Source organism: Miniopterus schreibersii (genome assembly GCF_964146895.1).
Source record: "Miniopterus schreibersii genome assembly, chromosome: 16".
Lineage (NCBI taxonomy): Eukaryota > Metazoa > Chordata > Mammalia > Chiroptera > Miniopteridae > Miniopterus > Miniopterus schreibersii.
The window spans coordinates 10,995,258-11,014,954 of NC_138116.1; the positions used below are offsets into that span (position 1 = coordinate 10,995,258).

The 19,697-nt window shown below is 42.5% G+C and overlaps 1 protein-coding gene across 4 annotated transcripts; it reads left to right on the plus strand.

Annotated features, from left to right (window-relative positions):
* Window positions 1-490: 490 nt before the first annotated feature.
* GOSR2 (golgi SNAP receptor complex member 2) lies at window positions 491-19,109 on the plus strand. 4 transcript variants are annotated; one of them, XM_081162850.1, is made up of 6 exons: window positions 491-619; window positions 8,023-8,087; window positions 9,543-9,651; window positions 10,485-10,617; window positions 13,229-13,369; window positions 16,405-19,109. In XM_081162850.1, exons 1-6 carry the CDS (start codon window positions 591-593, stop codon window positions 16,564-16,566), a joined length of 639 nt encoding a protein of 212 aa, XP_081018976.1. In that variant the 5' UTR covers window positions 491-590; the 3' UTR covers window positions 16,567-19,109. The 4 variants fall into 4 exon arrangements, with proteins under 4 accessions (XP_081018976.1, XP_081018977.1, XP_081018979.1 ...); XM_081162853.1 differs by having other exon boundaries at window positions 531-619; window positions 8,027-8,087; window positions 9,515-9,651; XM_081162852.1 differs by having other exon boundaries at window positions 531-619; window positions 8,027-8,087.
* The last annotated feature ends 588 nt before the right edge of the window (window positions 19,110-19,697 follow it).

A 19,697-nucleotide genomic window follows, 5' to 3' on the forward strand; every position in this document is an offset into this window, starting at 1 on the left:
CTTGGAGGGCAGGAGGAATCTAGTTTAACACATAGTAACCTCTCATTCAATGTGGGTTTATTGGATGGATAAAAAGCGAGCTGGGTGGGGGTGGGGTAGGTGGGAGGGCAAGTGAGCAGACAAATTTGAGACAGGAGAAGCTTGTGCCAGAGACTCCAGCGGAGAGCTCATCTCCAGACCCACAATTAAACAGTTTAACGCGGAGCCTCGCAGGCACCTCCCCAGGCTCCCTCCAGCCAGAGCAGGTATCTGCCTATTTATCTCCAACCTTGCTCTGAGGACCCCACGTCAGTACTCTGCGACTGCCCTTGCCAGTGCCTGACTCAATGCTGAAGACAACCTGCCGCCAAAGCCTGTACTTCCTCGTCCCCCGTCTGAGGCTGAATCTCTTACTACAGTTAACCTTCTTCGCGCGGCCTCTTTCCTCGTTCCCTTTCCTTCTCTCGTAATCACCACCAGTAAGGCGTGAGGCGGGGCAGCCCTAGTCGGTAGGGGCGAGAGGGCCCTGAGACCGGAAGCCGAAAGCCGGAAGGAGGGCTGTGAGGACGTGTTCGGAGGAAGCCGGCGCCGGACCCGGCTGGGCCGGCGACATGGAGCCCCTGTACCAGCAGACGCACAAGTGAGGGCCGCGTCGGGCACGGGAGGGACAAAGCCGGACTGCGTGAGGCCGGTCTCCCGGGCTGGGGCCTGGGGCTTCCGCCATTGTGGGGACTGAGTCCTTCCGCCGCGGCGCTGCTGGGGGCAGCTCGGAAGTGCTCAGTTCCTGGCGGGAGGCCCAGGTCGACGGCGAATGGAGGGTCTGGCCTGAGGCCTGAGACGTTGTGCCAGATGGCTCCTGGGACCTTCGAGGCCGTGACTACCTGCCGGGTAGACTAGGTGAAGGGAAAGTAGCATCTACAGGTTATAATACTTTGTCTCGCACCTGCCAACTCAGTGCTCCGGGTTGGTAGAGCTCATGGAGAGACAGGACCCTGCATGTAGTTTACCGTTTAGTTGGAGAGTCAGGGATTGTACGAAAGAAGAGCTAACGTGTGACAGGACAGGATGGAGGGTCAAATAAGCGGTACAGACAGCACCAGCGTAAGCAGCCTATAAGGATCCATCCCTGAGCTAATGTCAGAAGAAGTTTCATTATAGCTCGCAGCTCCTAAATGATGTCATCTCCACTCTTGATTTACCCTAATCTTGTTGCTACATTGTGATTTTTTCCCCCTTTTATTCTGACTTGCTTTATACTAAAGGCCATATTTGTATGGTACAAAGAAATTGCTGTACAATTACTACTACTTGTTATTCACACCCAGTTACCATTAAGTTACCATTAAGGAGGTCAGATTTTAGCTTCTCATAATTTAAATTTCTTGGTAGTGTCCTTTATTAATATTGTCCTGCATTTTTGAAATTTGCTGAGATATGTAGTTGAGTATGGTAATAGGCACTATACCTATCCTATTATTTGGAAAGGACTTTTATGATTTATTCCATTTTTATTGCAAAATATAACAGAATTTACCACTTGAGCCATTTCTCAGTGTACAAATCATTGACATTAAGTACATTCACAGTGTTGTGTAACTATCACTGCTACTCATTTCCAGAACTTTTTCACCTGCCCAAACAGAAATTCGATGTACCCATTAAGCAGTACCATCCCATTCCTCCCTCCCCAAGCTCCTGGTAACCTCTATTCTACTTTCTGTCTCTGAATTTTCCTGTTCTGGATATCTCATATACGTGGAATCATACAGTATATTTCCTTTTGTGTCTGGCTTATTTCACTTAATATGTTTTCAAAGTTTATCTGTGTTGTAGCACGTATCAGAGTATCATTCCTTTTATGGTTGAATAATATTCCTGTGTGTGTATACAAACCACATTTTGTTATCCATTCATCTGCAGATGGGTGCTTGGGTTGTTTCCACTTTTTGCCTATTATGAATAATGCTAATATGAACATTGGTGTAAATCTGTTTAAGTCCCTGTTTTCAATTTTTTGAAGTATATATCTATACCAATCCTATTTTAACAAATTTCAAATTTATGTTGTAGTTTTGTTCTGATGAAAATACTTAAAATCACACTCCTAGGGCCTGCAAATGAAATAAATAGGGACTTGCCTTCCTAATGAATTCACAACAAGAGAAGTGCTTTGGAGCATTAGGAATAAGGATGGTGATCTTCTTACTCTTCCATTTTCTAAGTGTATGGGTTTCTTTCTTTTTACTTTAGTGATTGGTTTGGGTGGGTGAGAATATAGAACCTACTTTGTAATGGTATTAAAATGACAGAATTTGCTCTTACACTGGAGAGCCCTGTTCTCATATGAAAAATTGTAGGAAGAGACTTGAAAAACTAGACCCATGAGTCAGTTGGAAAAGGAATGAAACAGAAAATAATGCTCGTGTTAATACGAAAGGGTAGATCTTTTACAATAGTAAGGCTCAGTGGGCTAAGTGTGCCTTATAAAGTTCAAATGTACAGCCTCATCCGGTTAGTTGATTTGGTTAAAGGATGTTGCTAAGGAGACTGTGACCAGTTTATTCTCAAGAATAATTTTATTTAGAGAGTCTCAGACTGTACCTGTTACCAGGGTAGCAGGTAGTTGCTCACTGAGACATCTGAGTAGCTCAATTCTGTGTTAACTTATGAAGAGGAGGAATACTAAATGGTGTCCCAAACAAGACTTGTGGAGTGTAGATGAAGTATTTACCTCTGCAGGCCTCCAACAATCTACCGTTGGACTCTGTAACAGGGCTCATCAACTTTTTCTGTAAAGGGCCAGATAGTAAATATTTCAGGCTTTGTAGGCCATGCAGTCTCTGTGGCAGCTACTCAACTCTGCTGTTACAGCATGAAAGCAGACATAGACAATATGGAAACGAATGGGTGTGACTGTATTCCAATAAAACTTTATTTACAAAAACAAGCAGTGGGCCAGATTGGGGTATCACTGTTAGGCCCTCTATTATGCAGTCACTCATTCATTCAGTGAATATTTATTGAGTATTATTATGGGTTGGGCACCAACTCAGTACTGGCAGTACAGCCCTACTTCAAGGAGTTTCCCTTTCATGCGTAAGTATATTCTTATCTGCTTTTCTCAAGTACTAAACTAGTGGAAGTGCTGACTCTAGACCTCTTTGCCTTGTTTTTCCTCATCTATAAAATGACAGTTTTGAGCTGGTTAAACTGTATGACCCCTTTCAGCTCCTTAATACTGGTGATTGAGTGTCTTTAAAAGGAAACACGCAGAGTCCTGGGAGCATCAGAAATTAGCTTGTGCAGTTGAAGAAGTAAATGATTGTAGCTGAATTGACACAGCAGTAATTGAACATATTAATATTACCAGAACTTTGAACCCAATTTGTGGTTATCTCTTGCCATGTCCCCGAAGTACATTGGAATTAGATAAACATTTTAAAGTTATGTATCTTACAAATTCCTGAACTGCCTGAACAATGAATGGAGGAAAAAAATGAAAAGCAGAATAAACATTTTATACTTAATGCATTAGAATGAACTTTAAAGAGAAGCCAATAGCCAGGATTTTATTTTCAAGATCCCAGTGTTGTAAATGTGCCCCACTCGCCCCCTCTGTGGTCCTAGAAATTCTGATTCAGTAGATCTGGAGGACAGGAAGCTCTAGTTTTTAACAAGCTCTTCAAGTGATTTTTATGAGCAGCTGGACTTAAGAACTTTACCTTATGTCAAGTCCAGTTTTTCCTTTTTCAATTTTTTATTTTGCCTTCTGATGAGAGGCTGAATACTATATAGTAGAGGCAAAGTGGGAGAGGTGAAAATGAGCAGACGGTTTTACTGTTTTAAAGTTAAAACAACAAACTTGTATGATGCTGTATAGGGTACACAGTATTTTCATACTGCATTTGGATCTGCTACCCTTTAAATAATTGTAATTATTATTTTCCCTATTTTACAGTTGACGAAACTGAGGCATCAAGGAGTTAAATGACTTGTTCAGTATTCCTCAGCTAGTACATAGTGGAACTAGAACTTCAACCCAGACCTTTTAACTCTAAAACCTTGTTTCCTTCTTTATGGTGGTGAGAGGCAGTGCGGATAGACTTTTAAAAAGCAAGTCTGTTTTAAGATGCTTCCCAGATCTTCTACTGACCCTTTTTAAAAAATCAGCAAGTGACCCTTGCTTACTTGCTCCTAGGTCTCTGCTTAGTTATGTTATCACTCAAGCCCACCACAGACCCCATGCTAGACTTCTGATTTCTGGTGTCCACACCCCCAGGTCTTACTAGTGTATCATCTGTTCCTTACTGGCTTCAAGTGTATTGTCTGAATTCCATGTTCAGTTTAAAACAGATTTTCCACTTGGCACATAGTAGTTCCCACCATGCCATGCATACTTGCTTTGTTGTTTTGCATAGATTTCCTCTCAGGCATGAAATGCAGAGATTGGAATCACTTTATTGGCTATATTTTTTTCTGATTCATTCAAAGCAAAAAGAGATTGGATGGGAAAAGTAATGTTTCCCAGCAACTTAAAGTTTGTCCTTTTTAGCTTAGAAAATAGTAAAAGGCAGCTGAATGGTGTTACAGGGTTTTGTAGGTGTTGGCCTCATCTTCCCCACTGTCCTCATAGAATTTAAGAATTGAAAGGGACTGGCGAGATCTTCTGTTCCACCTCACTCTGGTCAGGAAAACCCTTTGTAAGACCCAAGACAGTCCATGTACCCTGTGTTTAAACATACAGGAGCTCTTTTTTTCCTTTTCTTGAAGAGATAGTTCATAATTGTGTGTGTGTGTTGAGCTGGAATCTGTTATCTTGAAATTTGTACCTTATTATTTTTTATCCTCACCCGAGGATATTTTTTTCTATTGCTTTTCAGAGAGAGAGAGAGAGAAATATCGATGTGAGAGAGACACTTCAATTGGTTGCCTCCCACATGCACCCCAACCAGGGCTGGTGATCGAGCCTGCAACTGAGGTATGTGCCCTTGGCAGTATTCGAACCCGGACCCTTCAGTCTTCAGGCTGCTGCTCTAACCATTGAGCAGGACCAGCTAGGACAAAATTTGTACCTTTTAGTACTGGTTCTCCCTTTAGAAGCAACAACAGAGCAAGCCCATTCCTCTCCCTATAGGTCAGCTCTAGGTAACCTGAAGAGCACCAGCTGCTCCACCTTACTTTTGTTTTTTCTTTTCTGAGAGGCTTATTATCACTAGCCCTTTTGACCTTTTCTGTTTGACTTGACTTCTAAACATTTCCCCAGTCATCCCGTTCATCTCCCATTGGGGAAAACCTTTAATTGATAGGATTTCTTTAACAGATTGCTCCCAGAATTGAATGTCATTCTGTAGTGTGCATTTGACTTTTTCTTTTTAATCTAAAGTCAGAATACTTTTTAATCGCTGTTTTAGCGTAAATGGAAAATGTTAATGTTTGTCTTGTTATACAGTATCCCAACCCCTTGTTCTAGCACAAAATCATATGCAGATTTCATAAACATAACTTGTTGGTTTTTTTCAATATTGAATGAAACAGAACCAAAGGAATTGCTATGGTGGAACATTGGAAATCAATCCTTCAATCTGTAATATCATCAAACCATATTTACCATAAGATAACATGAAAAACTATCAAATGCCTCTTGAAATCAACATAAACTTGTGGTGGTATCCTCAGTATATTGCTCCTTTCCCACTATAGGCACACCTGTAGTTTTATTTCCCACTTGCCCATGGACCATTATGATTTTATATCCCACTTATTTGTTGAATGAGTGAATGAATGAATGGCTGAGTAAGTAAATAAATGATCCTAGTTAAACCACTGACTCAAATCTGTTGCATGTAGTTATTTTATCTATGAAACATTTCAAACATCAAAATAGAGAATAATATAACTTATGTGTTAGGACTCAATTAATACATATGCTTCAGGTCATTGATTTAAAGACAGAAGTAGAACTGAATCTCACACCCATTCTCTTCCCTTCCGAGTACCTATTCTAGAAGTAGAATTCTGGGTCATAGAATATACACATATTTGACACCATCAGTTATTGTCAAAAAGCTATTAAAGCTTGGCCGGGCATGGCTCAGCAGTTGAGCATTGACCTAGGATCCAGGAGATCGTGATTCGATTCCCCATCAGTGCACATGCCCAGGTTGTGGGCTCTATCCCCAGTTAGGGGCTTGCAGGAAGCAGCTGATCAATGATGACTCTTTTATCACTGATGTTTTTATCTCTCCCCCTCTCCCTTCCTCTCTCTGAAATCAATAAAGAGATATATATATTTTAAAAAGGCTATTAAAAGTGTTTCTACCAGTTTATAATCCTATCAGACACATATGAGAGTTCTAGTTTCCCCACATCCTTCTCGATGTGTGTTATCAGACTTTGAAATATTTGCTAATCTAATGGGAGAAATGTGATAGCTCCTTATTTTTAATTTGCATTTTTCTGATTACTAGTAAAGTTGAGTGTCTCTTCATATATTTATTGACCATTTAGGTAGCCTGTTCGTTGGTTGCCCTTTGTCCATTTTTTAAAAATTGCTTTGTTTGACTTTTCCTATTGATTTGTAGGCATTCGTTATATATCCCAGACATTAGTCCTTTATCTGCTACAGATATCTTCCAGTCTTTTCTGGGGTTTGTGGGGTTTGGAAGAGTTAGTTTTGTTTTGAGTCTTGTTTAAGAAATCCTCCTTTTACCTGAAGTCATAATATGCACTCCCATATTTTCTTCAGAAGGTTTTAAAGCCTTGCTTTTTACGTTTTCAACCATCTTGAGTTTATTTTTGTATATTACGTGAGATATCTTTTTTCCATATGGATAACAAACTGAGCCGTCAGCATTTATTATAGTCCATTGTTTTCCCACTGATTTCTGTTTCCAAATCCCCAAATAATGTAGGACTGTTTCTGGCCTTTATTTTTTCCTCGTGAGTCAGGGTTAGGGTTGGTTGTTGGGGGTAGCATAAGCAATTCCAAGGACTAATCCCAGGGACCACTAGGAAGGGTTCTAAGGATGACCTTGGCCAAGCCTTGGGGAGCCTTCAGAGAGTACTCTGGAGCCTGATGTCTGGGACCATGCCAGAGGTCCAAGGTAGAGTGTTGTATCTCCAAATGAGATGACAATTGCCTCATATTGTCAGGGGAAGATGTTTACCAAACAGCAGGTCCCTTTCTTTGAGGGCCTTCCTCTGATGGTCCAACTAATCACCTCATCTCCATCTCCGCTCTGACCCCAGTTCCCTTCCAGGAAGGCTGGCCTCCTTGTAATCCCCATGACATGCTTTGCATGCCTTTTTTGCATATCATTTTCTTTATATCTTCTTTCATCACATCATGTCCCCCTTCAGAATGATGTTCAGAACTCCCTTCCCCCACAGAACTCCAGTCTCCTCTTTCTCAGCCCCAGCCCTTTGGTTCACTTGTCTTTGCTGCGCACCACAATGCTTAGCTCCTCAGCTTTCTGTTTGTTTACACTTACATGTGTTAGTTTTCTCTTAAATCTTCTTGGGACTTTTCTTGTCTATCTGGGCTGTCATTCCTAATTACGTTGTTTCTCAAGGACAAGGATTATCTCTCTCTTGCCCTTTGACTCTCCCTAGTACAGACCAGTGCTCAGTACATTGGGTCAAACAACAGAGAGAGGGATTGGCTGGGTCCAGATCGAGGTTTATCACTTGCTATGTGACCTTGAACAAGTTACATAACCTTTCTGGACTTCAGTGGTCTTATTTATAAAATGAGAATGATAATACTTTCCTCATAGGGTATTGACTTTGCAGAATGTCTCAGATGTGGGAAGCACTCAATAAGTGCTGCTTATCAGTGTTATTATTAATATTAATGTTAAAATATTATAAACCTGGTAAAAACCTGTAGAACACGTGGCCTAAAGTGCCACATACAAATTTTACAGTCTAGTGATGCTGTCAATTTAAATCAGTTACATGTTGGCATCAGAAAAATTATCTTTCCTGACTGAAGCGCTGTTGATTACTCCTGTCTCACCCATTTCCTCCCTCTTCCTTTGATAGGCAGGTCCACCAGATCCAGTCTCACATGGGACGCCTGGAGACGGCAGACAAGCAGTCTGTGCACTGTGAGTAATTAGCTATGGAGACCAGAGTCCTTTCTCTGATGACATGGTGCTAATGGGCTGGGTTTCCTGACTGCATTTCTGCCTCAGGGGCTTAATGATTCAGCGTAGAATGAGTTCTGTTGTTAGGGTGCAAAAAACCCTATGGCACAGTCACTGATTTTCCTGATTGTGCCCTTTGGAATCCCGCAAGTCGCATCCCCCATTACCCCTCCACTCAACCCAACATGGCCCTGTGGGAGTGGAAGTTCTTTCCTCCATCTGTCTTAATCTAATTACCTAGTCCTTAGAGGAATGTGCTCCATAAAAAGTCAGACATGTTTAACTGGAATTGGTCATTTCTTCTGAGCTGAGAACTGTGGCTTTTTAGGAGGATTATTCAGAAGTGAATAGCAATATTAGTTTAGTTCCCACACCATGGTTTTGCTGGAGAAGAGGGCTGCTTTGCGTTTTTTAGTTTCTTTTCTATCATAAGTAAAGGTCCTTTTTCTGAGTCGGTCAGGCAGACACTGCAGGCTACACACACACTGCAGAAGCTGCCTCCTCACCTTGCCGGTTCGCTGTTGCCCTGCCCGTTTCTCCTGTCTCCGCAGCTTCAGAAGCATCTCTTCTCTTGGTTCTCTGCTCCACTTTGTTCTAATCTGTATTTGTTAGCTAACCTACAAAAGTGACATTGCTGTAATTTCTTTATGGGGCAAGAAGCCATCTGGATGCCTTCTTTTGTGCACAGTTTAGTTTCTGTCCATCGACTTTGTTTGCCTTCCCAACAATCTCATTGTTACATGATTAGAAATGGAAAAGAGGTCATTTTGACAGTTTATCACAAGGGATAAGGAAAATGACTGTGTTTATCATATCTTCACCTCTGTGGATTCTTTCCTGGGCCTTTCCTACTGATATTTGGTCTATTTTGGGGACTTCAGCTTCAGCCCACCCATTCTTATGGAAAGCCTTAAGGGAACTCTTCCCTGTGTTTCAATTACTAATCTTCCCCTTTGTGCTTTTTTTAAAACCTCATTACTGTAGGGAATTCAATTGGAAGTCTTTTTACTAGATATTTATAATCTATACCTGAGAAGAATAATCTCAAAAGAAAAGAGACTTCATTCTGTATCAGAAAATACTGACTTTTGCTTAAAATTTTTTTAGACAACCTTTTCATGTTTGTTTTATTTTCTAAGGTCAGGAAATTTATTTCTACAGATTTACCTTCAGCTTTTTAAAAATTGGCATTGTTATGGCATTAACAGCTATATATACATATTTGAAACAACATTTATAGTCAGTATAACTTGAACTTCTTTCTGTTATTCAATAGTGTATGCATTTTTCTTCTTTTGAGATACTGTACATAATTTTGAGTCTCTTGGGTATGGAAAATGATATGTTTGATTTACCATTCTAATTGAAGTTCACTATCTCTTTTCCAGCAATTATTCTTTTTTCTCTTTTGTGCAGTAGTAGAAAACGAAATCCAAGCAAGCATAGACCAGATATTCAGCCACCTAGAACGTCTTGAAATTTTGTCCAGCAAGGAGCCCCCTAACAAACGACAGAATGCCAAACTGTAAGTGCTCTAACACCCCAAGTCCTCAAGACAGGCCTTTCTTCCAGAGGAGGCTATTGAGTGGTCTGAGAATACATTTACACACTGAAAAACGAAGACTATGCAAATATAAAGTCCCAAAAAAGGACGCAAGTCTATTCTCTCAGAATAAAAATTCTGTGACATTAGTGGCTCAGAAGTTTTGTGTCTCCTTACCTCATTGGTGTAATCTTGAAATTTTGCCTCCAGTACTGTTTTTCTGGTCCAAGCCCATGGCCACTTGAAGCCTAATACTGCCAGTGAGTTTACTGTACCCTTTGGTTCCCACTACATTCTTGGGTTGAAATGAATCTTGCTCTTAATCACTTCAATCAGTCTAATTATAATGAAATACCGATCTAATGTTTGATAGTCCCCCATGAAATTAAAATGAAACCACTCTCACCACCTCCACCCCAGCCCCTGCTCCCAAAAGTTTTATGAAACTTTGTTGATGCTTTACTCCAAAGATGCCCTTGGGCTTCTTCCAGGAGAGTGATATAATCCATAGAAGGTCAGGAAGAGGTCATCGAGCCTGTTTCCTGTCACCTGTTCCCTGTCATGCATCCAGAATCAGAGACCAGCAGGTATTTAAGTAAAGCTGCTGGAATCTCGTGTGCTACAACCCTACTTGAACCACAAGCTACTTCTTTATTTTCAACATCATTGATCAAAATCAGATTAATTGGGGTGGGGGGACAGCATGGAGTGGTATAGGAAGAAGTAAGGAAATGCCCTTTCCTGAGTACAAAGCCTGGCCACCTCAAATTGTGCCACCCTGGGTCCCTGGAATGTAATATCTCTATCAATTCCAGCCGTGTTGACCAGTTAAAGTATGATGTCCAGCACCTACAGACTGCTCTCAGAAACTTCCAGCATCGGCGATACGCAAGGGAGCAGCAGGAAAGACAGCGAGAGGAGCTTCTGTCTCGCACCTTCACCCCCAACGTAAGCCAGGCACCCGGGGGGGGGGGGGGGAGTCTGCAGGTACTTGACAGCTTGTTGGAGCAGAAGCTCATGTCTCCAAGCTTTATCCTTTTAGGTGGTGTCTTAAGCAGACCGATGAGGAGGAGACCAACTGGAAATGACAGTGGACCTTGTGTGTTGCCACGGAGACTATACCTAGACAGGGAATTTCTTTTTCTAACAGAAACCTGAAGAGGAAGCAGTTAACTTGAGGGAATGGGCAGGGGTGAAAATTACCTGGTTTGACTGGTCCGACGTAGAGAGGTCGTGGTTGACATGGTGGAAACGTTTTTTCTGATCAGATAGAGACAGATGATTAGAACTTAGGCCATTTTTAGTGAGGGCAGCATTTCAAAGCTGCCTTCGGGCAGTTGCTATTATGCTGTGTATGTGTGTGGTTCCAGTGTCCGATGCATTAGAGTGTTTTTGTCCCTAGTCTGAGCAGCAATTTTGGAGGAATTTGTTAACAGATATTTTGTTTTAGATGGATTGCTTGACTTGAGCCTCTTTGAAAGTGGCCTCTTGGTTTGCATGTTTGATTTTGTAGAACACCATTGTCCCTGCCCTCTGATCTTAGTAGGATCATTTTCTGCACACAGCTATAGGACACACTGGCCTTTTTCATGTTCTGCGTATTCTACCAGATGAGGTGGGTTTTGAGGTGGGTTTTGTTTTTTTGTTTTTTTTAATCGAGATGTTTATTTTCTAAAGAGGTCTTAGCTTTCTAATCCTGCCATCAGAATTCAGATCAGTTCCTGCTTTGCAGATGTTTAACGCTCTGCTGTGTCCACACTTGCAGTAAATTTCCCCAAGTGTTTCAGAATCTGCCTCCATAATTTCTGTTTCTCTAGAGTACGTAGTCAAGTAACAGTGACTAACAATTCACAAGTGTGATGAAGATGTGTTGGTGGTATGGGGTAAGCATAGCCGATTTTCAAAAGTGTAATGAACTGTATGACACTCTGGAAGATGTTATGTGGGTTTTGATTGTTACTTAGGCAGGTTTTTTGGGCTGGGGATGATGGCTCAGGATCATCTGTTGTCTCACCAGTCTGCTGTGATGCTGTGTATACAGTGGGCCGTTATTAAAACTCGACGTGCTGAATGAACTTCCTGGTTATTCTATGATCTGGGACTGTCATACATTTTTCTGAGAGATATTGGCTCATCAGCTATACCCTTTCAGGTGGGAAAGTAAGAAAGATTTGTATGTAAAAGGCATTCAATAAATGCTTGCCAAATAAATGAAGAGAAGTCTCGTAATTGATTCAAACACTGCAGTGTTTTGACCCACCGAGCATTAGCTGTATGTAGAACACTATTTAAGGTGCTGAGAATAAAACGTGTGAGAAACACCTGTATTAGCAAGGGGGATTGAAAATGTATTGCTGAAAAATGATTTTGAACTTGAGCATCAAAGAAAAGATGGCTTAACCTCTTTGTGATGATTAAAAGTGGTAAAAGTGGCCCCAGCCAGTGTGGTTCAGTTGGTTGGAGCATTGTCCTATACACTGAAAGGTCTTGAGTTTGATTCCTGGTCAAGGGCACATACCTAGGTTGCAGGTTGGATCCCTGACCCTGGTCGGGGTACATGCAGGAGACCTATTGATGTTTCTCTCTTTCTCTCTCTTCCTCTCTCTCTGAAAATCAATGAGCATGTCCTCAGATTGGGGGGGGGGGGGGAGTAGTAAGAATGGCCCTGATTGGCAGAAGAGTTTGTGATTTTCATGAGGCAGGAAAGAGAACAGTATTACAGCTGGTCATGACTTGCTTTTGTGTACAGTTCACTTTCTGTGTAAATTTAGAGCCTAGGATTGGTCTTGATGTTTCTCCTGACAAGCTGGCTAAGAGCAGGCTGTGCACTCAGTACTGGACTCATGCCCTGCTCGACTTCCTCCCAGCTTTGTGAGGTCGTGAACAAGTTATCCCACCTGTCTGGGCTTCAGTTTCCCCATCTCTAAATGGGGATGATACATTAACTAACTCATAAAGTTAGGGTGAGGGTTAAGTGAGCTTAGGGTAATGAGCACGCCAGTGGAAAGTACTTGATCAATATTAGTTTTTGTTTCCCCTTTTGTGCAGATTTTTCTTGCCTGCTCAGGAGACTAGTCCCATCTGACCGTCGTTTGGCCATCAAAGCACTGTCTCTTCTCTCCCTAGTCAGTCTCAGTTTAATTAGAGGCATAAGCTATAGGTAAAATAGCTAAAGAACAAAAGCAAACATTTAATGCTGAATTAAGGGGAAGCCAAGTAAAGGAACATTTGGAACAAGCCAGGTTAGTGAGCAGTCAGAGAAAGACTTTGAGAGAAGCCCATTGAGGTCTTGAAAGAACAGAGTTTTCCCTAAGTGGGAGCAAGGATAAGAGGCAGGAATTAACAAGGCTTGTGTGGTGGGAGTCTGAGGAAAGTGAACAGAGGCTACCCCAGATCCGTGCTTTGCCTTTTCTTCTCTATTAGGTTCCTCTGATTCTTGTCCATTCCCTCTGGCTCTTCTGGCTTGGCCTTGGCCAAGAGGCAGAACGGTGAGCTGCGGTGGGACCTCAGGAGCTGACCAGCAGGGAAAGTTAATCAAGTGCCTGCGTTTCTTTCACAGGACTCTGACACCACCATACCAATGGATGAATCACTGCAGTTTAACTCCTCCCTCCAGAAAATCCACCACGGCATGGATGACCTCATTGGAGGCGGGCACAGTATTCTGGAGGGACTGAGGGCCCAGAGACTGACCTTGAAGGTGGGGGCCCTTCTGGGGGACAGGGAGAAGGCCTCTTGTTTTGGCCTCACCCAATAGTTTGGTACCTGCATTTATAATTTGATGACATATCCCCAAATTGTGATACTGTGATGGTGAGACAGAGCCCTTTAGTTGGGGATCCTTCCTTTGGTGTCGAATTATTACAAGTCTAACAGTAACCCAATTCCCTTTGCCAGTAGGTATTTCTTATGCTTGCAATGAATCATATAATGTGGCATCTGTTGGTATCCATGTCTTGTCCCACTTACTGAAGTGACTGCTGCTCTAAGGGGAACCAATAATAGACTAAGAGGTTCTATTATTGACTCCACTCTCATAAGAAGGAAGATGTGGCTACTTTAGCACCTCCCTCTCAGGCCTTTTCTGGTAAGAGCCTCTCCAGTGGGCTGCATTATAACCGAGACCTCTTTGAACTGTAGTAACTGAACCCCAGGGGCAGGGTCTCAGGGATGCCTTGGTTATTTAGCAGCAGATAGCTTCTAGAGCACATGCTGGTGATCCCCAGCAACTCCTCACTCACTCTGTAGCCCCAGGTATTGCTAGGAGCCCTGCCTCATTGGCTGAGACTCCAAGCCCCCTGGGAGTAGTTTACAGAAACATTACACAGACTCTGATGTCAGTCGTGATGTTTTAGCCTCAGCCCTTTTCCTGTATCAACTCTGGTGGATAAGGGGGTGTGGACTGTGCCTATTATCAGGGTGTGGTTCCCTGTGAACGCAGCACTCCCAGCCACTGAGCTGTGAGAAACGGTCACTCGGAAGCAGCAGCTTATCTTAGTTTTTGTTGGACCATGTTGAGGCGGTCAGCTCTGCGGGACTTCAGCACATTTCTGCCACCTTTAGCAGGGAGAAGGTCAGATGAGCCACGAGTGACACTTTACCTCCTGCTGACGGCTGTGGTGCTTTAGATGGCCTGAAGGGTGGTCTCTGACAGCTTCTCGGGTGCCCCCCTTTCAGAACAGCCACCTGCAGTAATCTAAACTGATACATGGTGGTTAATCCACCCTTTCTGTAGAAAATGCCTGGCCTCATTCCCATATCTCAGAAAAACAGTAAAACCCTTTTAGGACAGGGCTCACCATGTCACACTAATGTCAACCAGCAGCGGTTAGAGCTTATTGTTAAAGCAAATGTTGGCTTCCTACTGCAATCTGGAATCACTGGGGAGTGCAAGTAACTCCTGCCCCTGCACGGTCACCGGAGTGAAATGCCAGGAGGCCTGATGAGGGGTCGGAGGTGGGAATGCGGTTTCTAGTCCTGTTTCCACCGCGTACCCACTACCACCTGCCTTCTGCCACCTGATTTCTTCCACCTGCCTCCCACCCCATCTCTGTCAGGGAAGTTTTTGGCTTTAACTATTTGAAAGTAACATGGGAGAGAACACGAAGAAGTCGGGCCATGATCTGGGGAATTCCTGGTTGAAAATATATATATTTTTTGGAATTTATGGTAATTTTTAAGTGATTTTAGAAGCTTGATACTTGAACTTCAAACAGTGAGGAAATATTCTGCACTCCCAGAGCTGAGCAGAATCTTAGTGAGTGTCTAATATTTATCATCACTGTTGTAGAAAAATATGTCTCTGGTCTCCTCTGGCAATAATCAAGTTTGACGTGTGAGATCTCTCTGTGAGGCTTTGAAATCATTGTCTGGGCAGAACGTAGGTCTGAATTCCTGTCCAGGGTGCCTCATGTCATTCTTGTTTTTCTTGCCTCTTCTCTTAGTTGCTTTCTAATGTGTTGTTCATTTAAAAAATGGATGCGGGCAGTAGGTTAGAAGCCGTCGGTACATATGCAGTTGGTGATGTGTGTGAAGTAACTTGAGGTCTGCCCAGCATTTATGTATATTTGTTACTTTGTAGGAATTTGGATGGGATTAAAAATGAAAATTAGCAGAGAGGAAGGGCAGGCTGGGTGGTTTGGGCTATTGATTTATAAATAAAAACCTGTTTTTGGTGGTGGGTAGTGATATTTGTGTAAGGGGTTCTGTTTTTATGTCATTGTGTTAGTGTCTGTCAGTTGTGTTTCTGTCGTTCCATCTTGCCCACTTCAAACCTCGTAAACCTGGACACCGAAGCACATTTTACTCAGCGGAATCCTGATAGCAGGGATTTTGGAGCTAGGGAGCAGAGATGTTTCAATATAAAATATTCTAATTTTAAAATTTTTATTGAGGTATTATGTACATATAGGGAGGTATACAAATCTTATTTGACATTGGTCATTGAATTTTGACAAATGCATGCACCTTTGTAACTTACACTGTACCAAGGCATAGACCATTTTCATCATCCCTGAAAGATCCCTGGTGCCCTTTTCGAGTCAGTCTGGCCCTCTTCCCAGACAGCCACTATTCTGATTTATTCCACCATAAATTTATTTTGCTTGTTATTGAACTTCATATAAATGTATTCATGTTACTATTTGGTGTGTGGCTTCTTTCTCACGGGAATGTTTTCCAGGCTCATTCATACTGTTACATGTTGATAATGAGGTCCTTTTTATTGCCAAGCAGTATCCCATCGTCAAATGGATCATAAGTTGTTTATCCATCCTTCGGGGATGGACACCTGGGTTCTTTTCAGATAGTCTCCTGTGTTTTCTTCTAGAAGCTTTATTATAGTTTTTAGCTTTTATGTCTAATTCTGTAACCCAAGTTAAGATTTTTATATAATATGAATTGAGGGTCATTTTTTACACATATAAATATATATGCATATATATATAAACTTATTTATGATTTATACAAGATATCTTTGTGTGTGTGATACATACATGTGATATTTATTATATAACCAGTTGTTCCAGCACATTGGTGGGAAAGACTTTTCTTTCCCCCTTGTATTACTCTGGTACCTTGATCAAAAGTCACTTGACCATATGAGCATGATCTTTTTCTGGTTGATGCTGCTTTGTATATGCTTCAGGCATGACCAAGAGACTCTTGTTGGTAAATCCCTATCTCATAATGACGTTCGCCCACCTTTGTTTTTCTTTCTCTTCTTGTTTGCCCCAGGGGACTCAAAAGAGGATCCTTGACATTGCCAACATGCTGGGCTTGTCCAACACAGTGATGCGGCTCATCGAGAAGCGGGCTTTCCAGGACAAGTACTTTATGATCGGTGGGATGCTGCTCACCTGTGTGGTCATGTTCCTCGTGGTGCAGTACATGACATGAGCCAGCTAAGCCCAGCAGCTGGACAACGTTCCCACAGCATGAGCGTGTGTGAGTGTGTGCGTGAAAGGGGAGCCCAGAGGCCATGTTTTGAAATGTATGTCTGTCTGAACTGTGAAAACCACTCAGAAGTAATTGTGATCTGTAACCTAGTGAGAGTTTCAAACGTGCTCTGTTTTTCATGGCATCTTGGAGGGGAATCTAGTTCTACCAAGATTCACGGTGTGTAGGAAATGAAAGAAGTACCTGTTCTCTCTCTCTCTCACTCTCACTGGGGGAGGAAGGGATGAAGAAGGAAGGGAAAGGAAAGCAATGGCTTTGGTGGTTTTGTCCACGTAGATAACGCGCTCCCCGGGAAGGCTTTCACGGTGCCCCTTAGTGTAGACAGGACTGTCTACACTTTGTCATCATCCAGCCTGTCTGGCTCTCAGTGGATAGGCTGGAGCAGAAGCAAAGAGAAGGAGGTGAAAGAGGTGTTGTTTTCCTGCGCACATCATAGTAAATGGGTTCACATGCTCTTGCTGCCAGCCACCGTCCCCACCCCCAAAGTGACATGCAGATGACTGACTGCCCATACTTGCCACCCTTCCCTGGAAGCAGCTACCTAGAGGAAATAGGCATTGGTGCTGTTGCTAACAAGTAAGATTTTCCACATTACAGCTGTTGGGTGTTTCTCCTTCCTAAACTGAGGCCACTATTATTCTCTGGGCATGTTCAGTCTTGAGACTAAAGACCGTACTTATTTTGGGGGGATAGTTAATAGAATGGTTGGCTTTTAAGGTTCTAAGACTGCAGCCTGGCACCCATGCCCAGGCTTTGTTGGGCCTTTACCCCTTAGGCAGTAGCTGTGAGCAAAGGTTAGTGATTTGTCAATTATAGTCTCATCTCTAGTTTTAGCATCTCTAATTCTTTGGCTCTCTTCCTTTCCCTTGAATTATATTAGCAACTGCCAGCCAAGCCCCCATTCTACCCAGCCAGCATGGGCAGATGCCACTTTAAAACTGTCTCTGGTGTCCTTGTGAGACTCTCTTTTCAGGGACCAGGACCTTCTTCCTCCTCTGACCAGCCCTGGATTAAGACTGTACACTACCTGGTGTATTGTGGAATTTACTGTAAAGCCAGTCTGTCTTATGATTAATTGCTGAAAGTGCCAGAAGGACCTGGTTAGCATATTTTTTCATCAGTCACAGGCCCTTTCAGCCCTATGCTTAGTAGCCTTATGGCAAGACACAAAATAGCACTCAAAATTTCCCAGAAATTTCAAAATTTCCTGGTCAGTATTACCCCCACCTTTGATTGTCTTGCCCCACCATCTGTCTTTATTTCTTGTTACTTGGACTGTCTTCTGTCTTCTTTCCGTTATCTGTGTGTGTTCTACCTCCCTTATTCACCTACCACCTGTTTCTGTAGCAGTATTGGTCTTTTAAGCAACATCTGTGACATAGATCCTCTTTTGGTAAGTGTTTTTTAATAGTCTTGGATTTTTAAAGTGAGTTTCCTGGGTACTAATTTCACACTTTTGGTGGGATCTCTATTGCTCTGGGCCCTGGGTTTCCAAAGAAGGGGGAATCCATGACCTCTTCATAAAAGGATTGAGGGTCCTGACAGAATGAAAACGGTAGCCTGGAGGGTAGAGAGGGGGGTTGAGATGTCTTCGGACCTAGATCTAACTTTGGGGAGGTACAGTTTGAAATTTCCCTCACACCCAGCACTGTTGGCATCCGTGGGACCCAGCACAGAGCTCTTAGCAGTCCATAAAAGGGCTTTTTGAACTGCAAAGACCTACCTGTCCTATCCGCTGGGCATTCAAAGTTATCTTGCCAGGCAGTGCACTTTGGAGGAGGGTGCACAAGGAGGAGCTCAGCCATTTGGACTTGAACTCTGGGAAACCAAAAGTTCCTCACCCCATCCTCCATTGGCTGATGTGACATCTATTTGTAGTGTACATCACTATATTTCCACACTTGCCTTTATAGTGATTGCTGGCCTTGATGAACCAGGAATAAGGCCTTCCCCCACCTCCAGAGCCATTCTCTGTACTTTGTAATAAAAATTGTGGAGGCATTTTGTGGGTCTTTACCATCTTGGACTATGGAACAGCAGCCACAGTGTGTGTGTGAGAAACACCTTGGCTTCTGTTTGAACAGTGTAAGGAAGGGTCCTAGGCCAGGGAAGGAGCACCACCTAGTGGAGTCGGGGTGAATGAATTATCAGGTTGAGCTGGTACAAGAATCTCCAGTTGACAGCCTCTGTGACCTTGTACAAGATTTTGGTACAAGGTTTGCCCATTGTGATTTAAGATGGGTGGGTTGTCACGGAACTTGGGAATATCTTCTTCCCATGGAATTTACTTGTGACCACCTTAAGAAAAGCCAAACTCAAAGACCAAGTAAGTAGGAGAGTTTTGATTTTTTATAGGCTTCATTGCTGGGGGTTTTTCCTAAGTCCTCTGCCCTAATGAATTTAAATGGGTTTGATTTGAAAATTTGGACTTAAACCCATTGTTTTTGAAACACATCAGTTGAATAAAGTTGAGATTTATTTTATTTAGAATGTTTTGTAAAGAAATTTGGCATTCATTGTTATAACCAATGACCTCCTTTTTTATGTTTTCAGGCCAAACAGTCTCAAACACTACTCCATGGCTAGGGGCTGGTCTGGCTGCCTCACAAGCAGCTGGGAAACTTTTAACTATAGATTCTTGGGGCCTATCCCAAACCTTCTGAATTAGAACATTTGTCTTAATCAAAGATGATCGCATTTGAAAATGTGCTGAACTAGCTCAGCATATACATATGTGTGAAGAACAAAACTTGTAAAGTCCCCAGTAAGCCTTATTTGTTTACATCCTATCTTACTCTGGAAAAGATTTGAGGAGACTTAGAGGAAATAACTAAAACAGTGAAATATAAAGAAGTGAGGACCTAGAACAAATCAGAGTAGAATGTCAATACCAAGGAAAAGACACTCAATTTAAGTCATGAAGCCCTATCAGAGTGCTGTGAGGAATTCCTAAGTTGGCTTTGAGCCCCAGCAGCCAAAGCAAAGAGAGAAGCATGACCTGTTAGTGTCTAAATGGGGTGGAGGGGTGAAGTGGGGAGGGTCATATTTGCTCAAGGGAAAACCCAGACCTT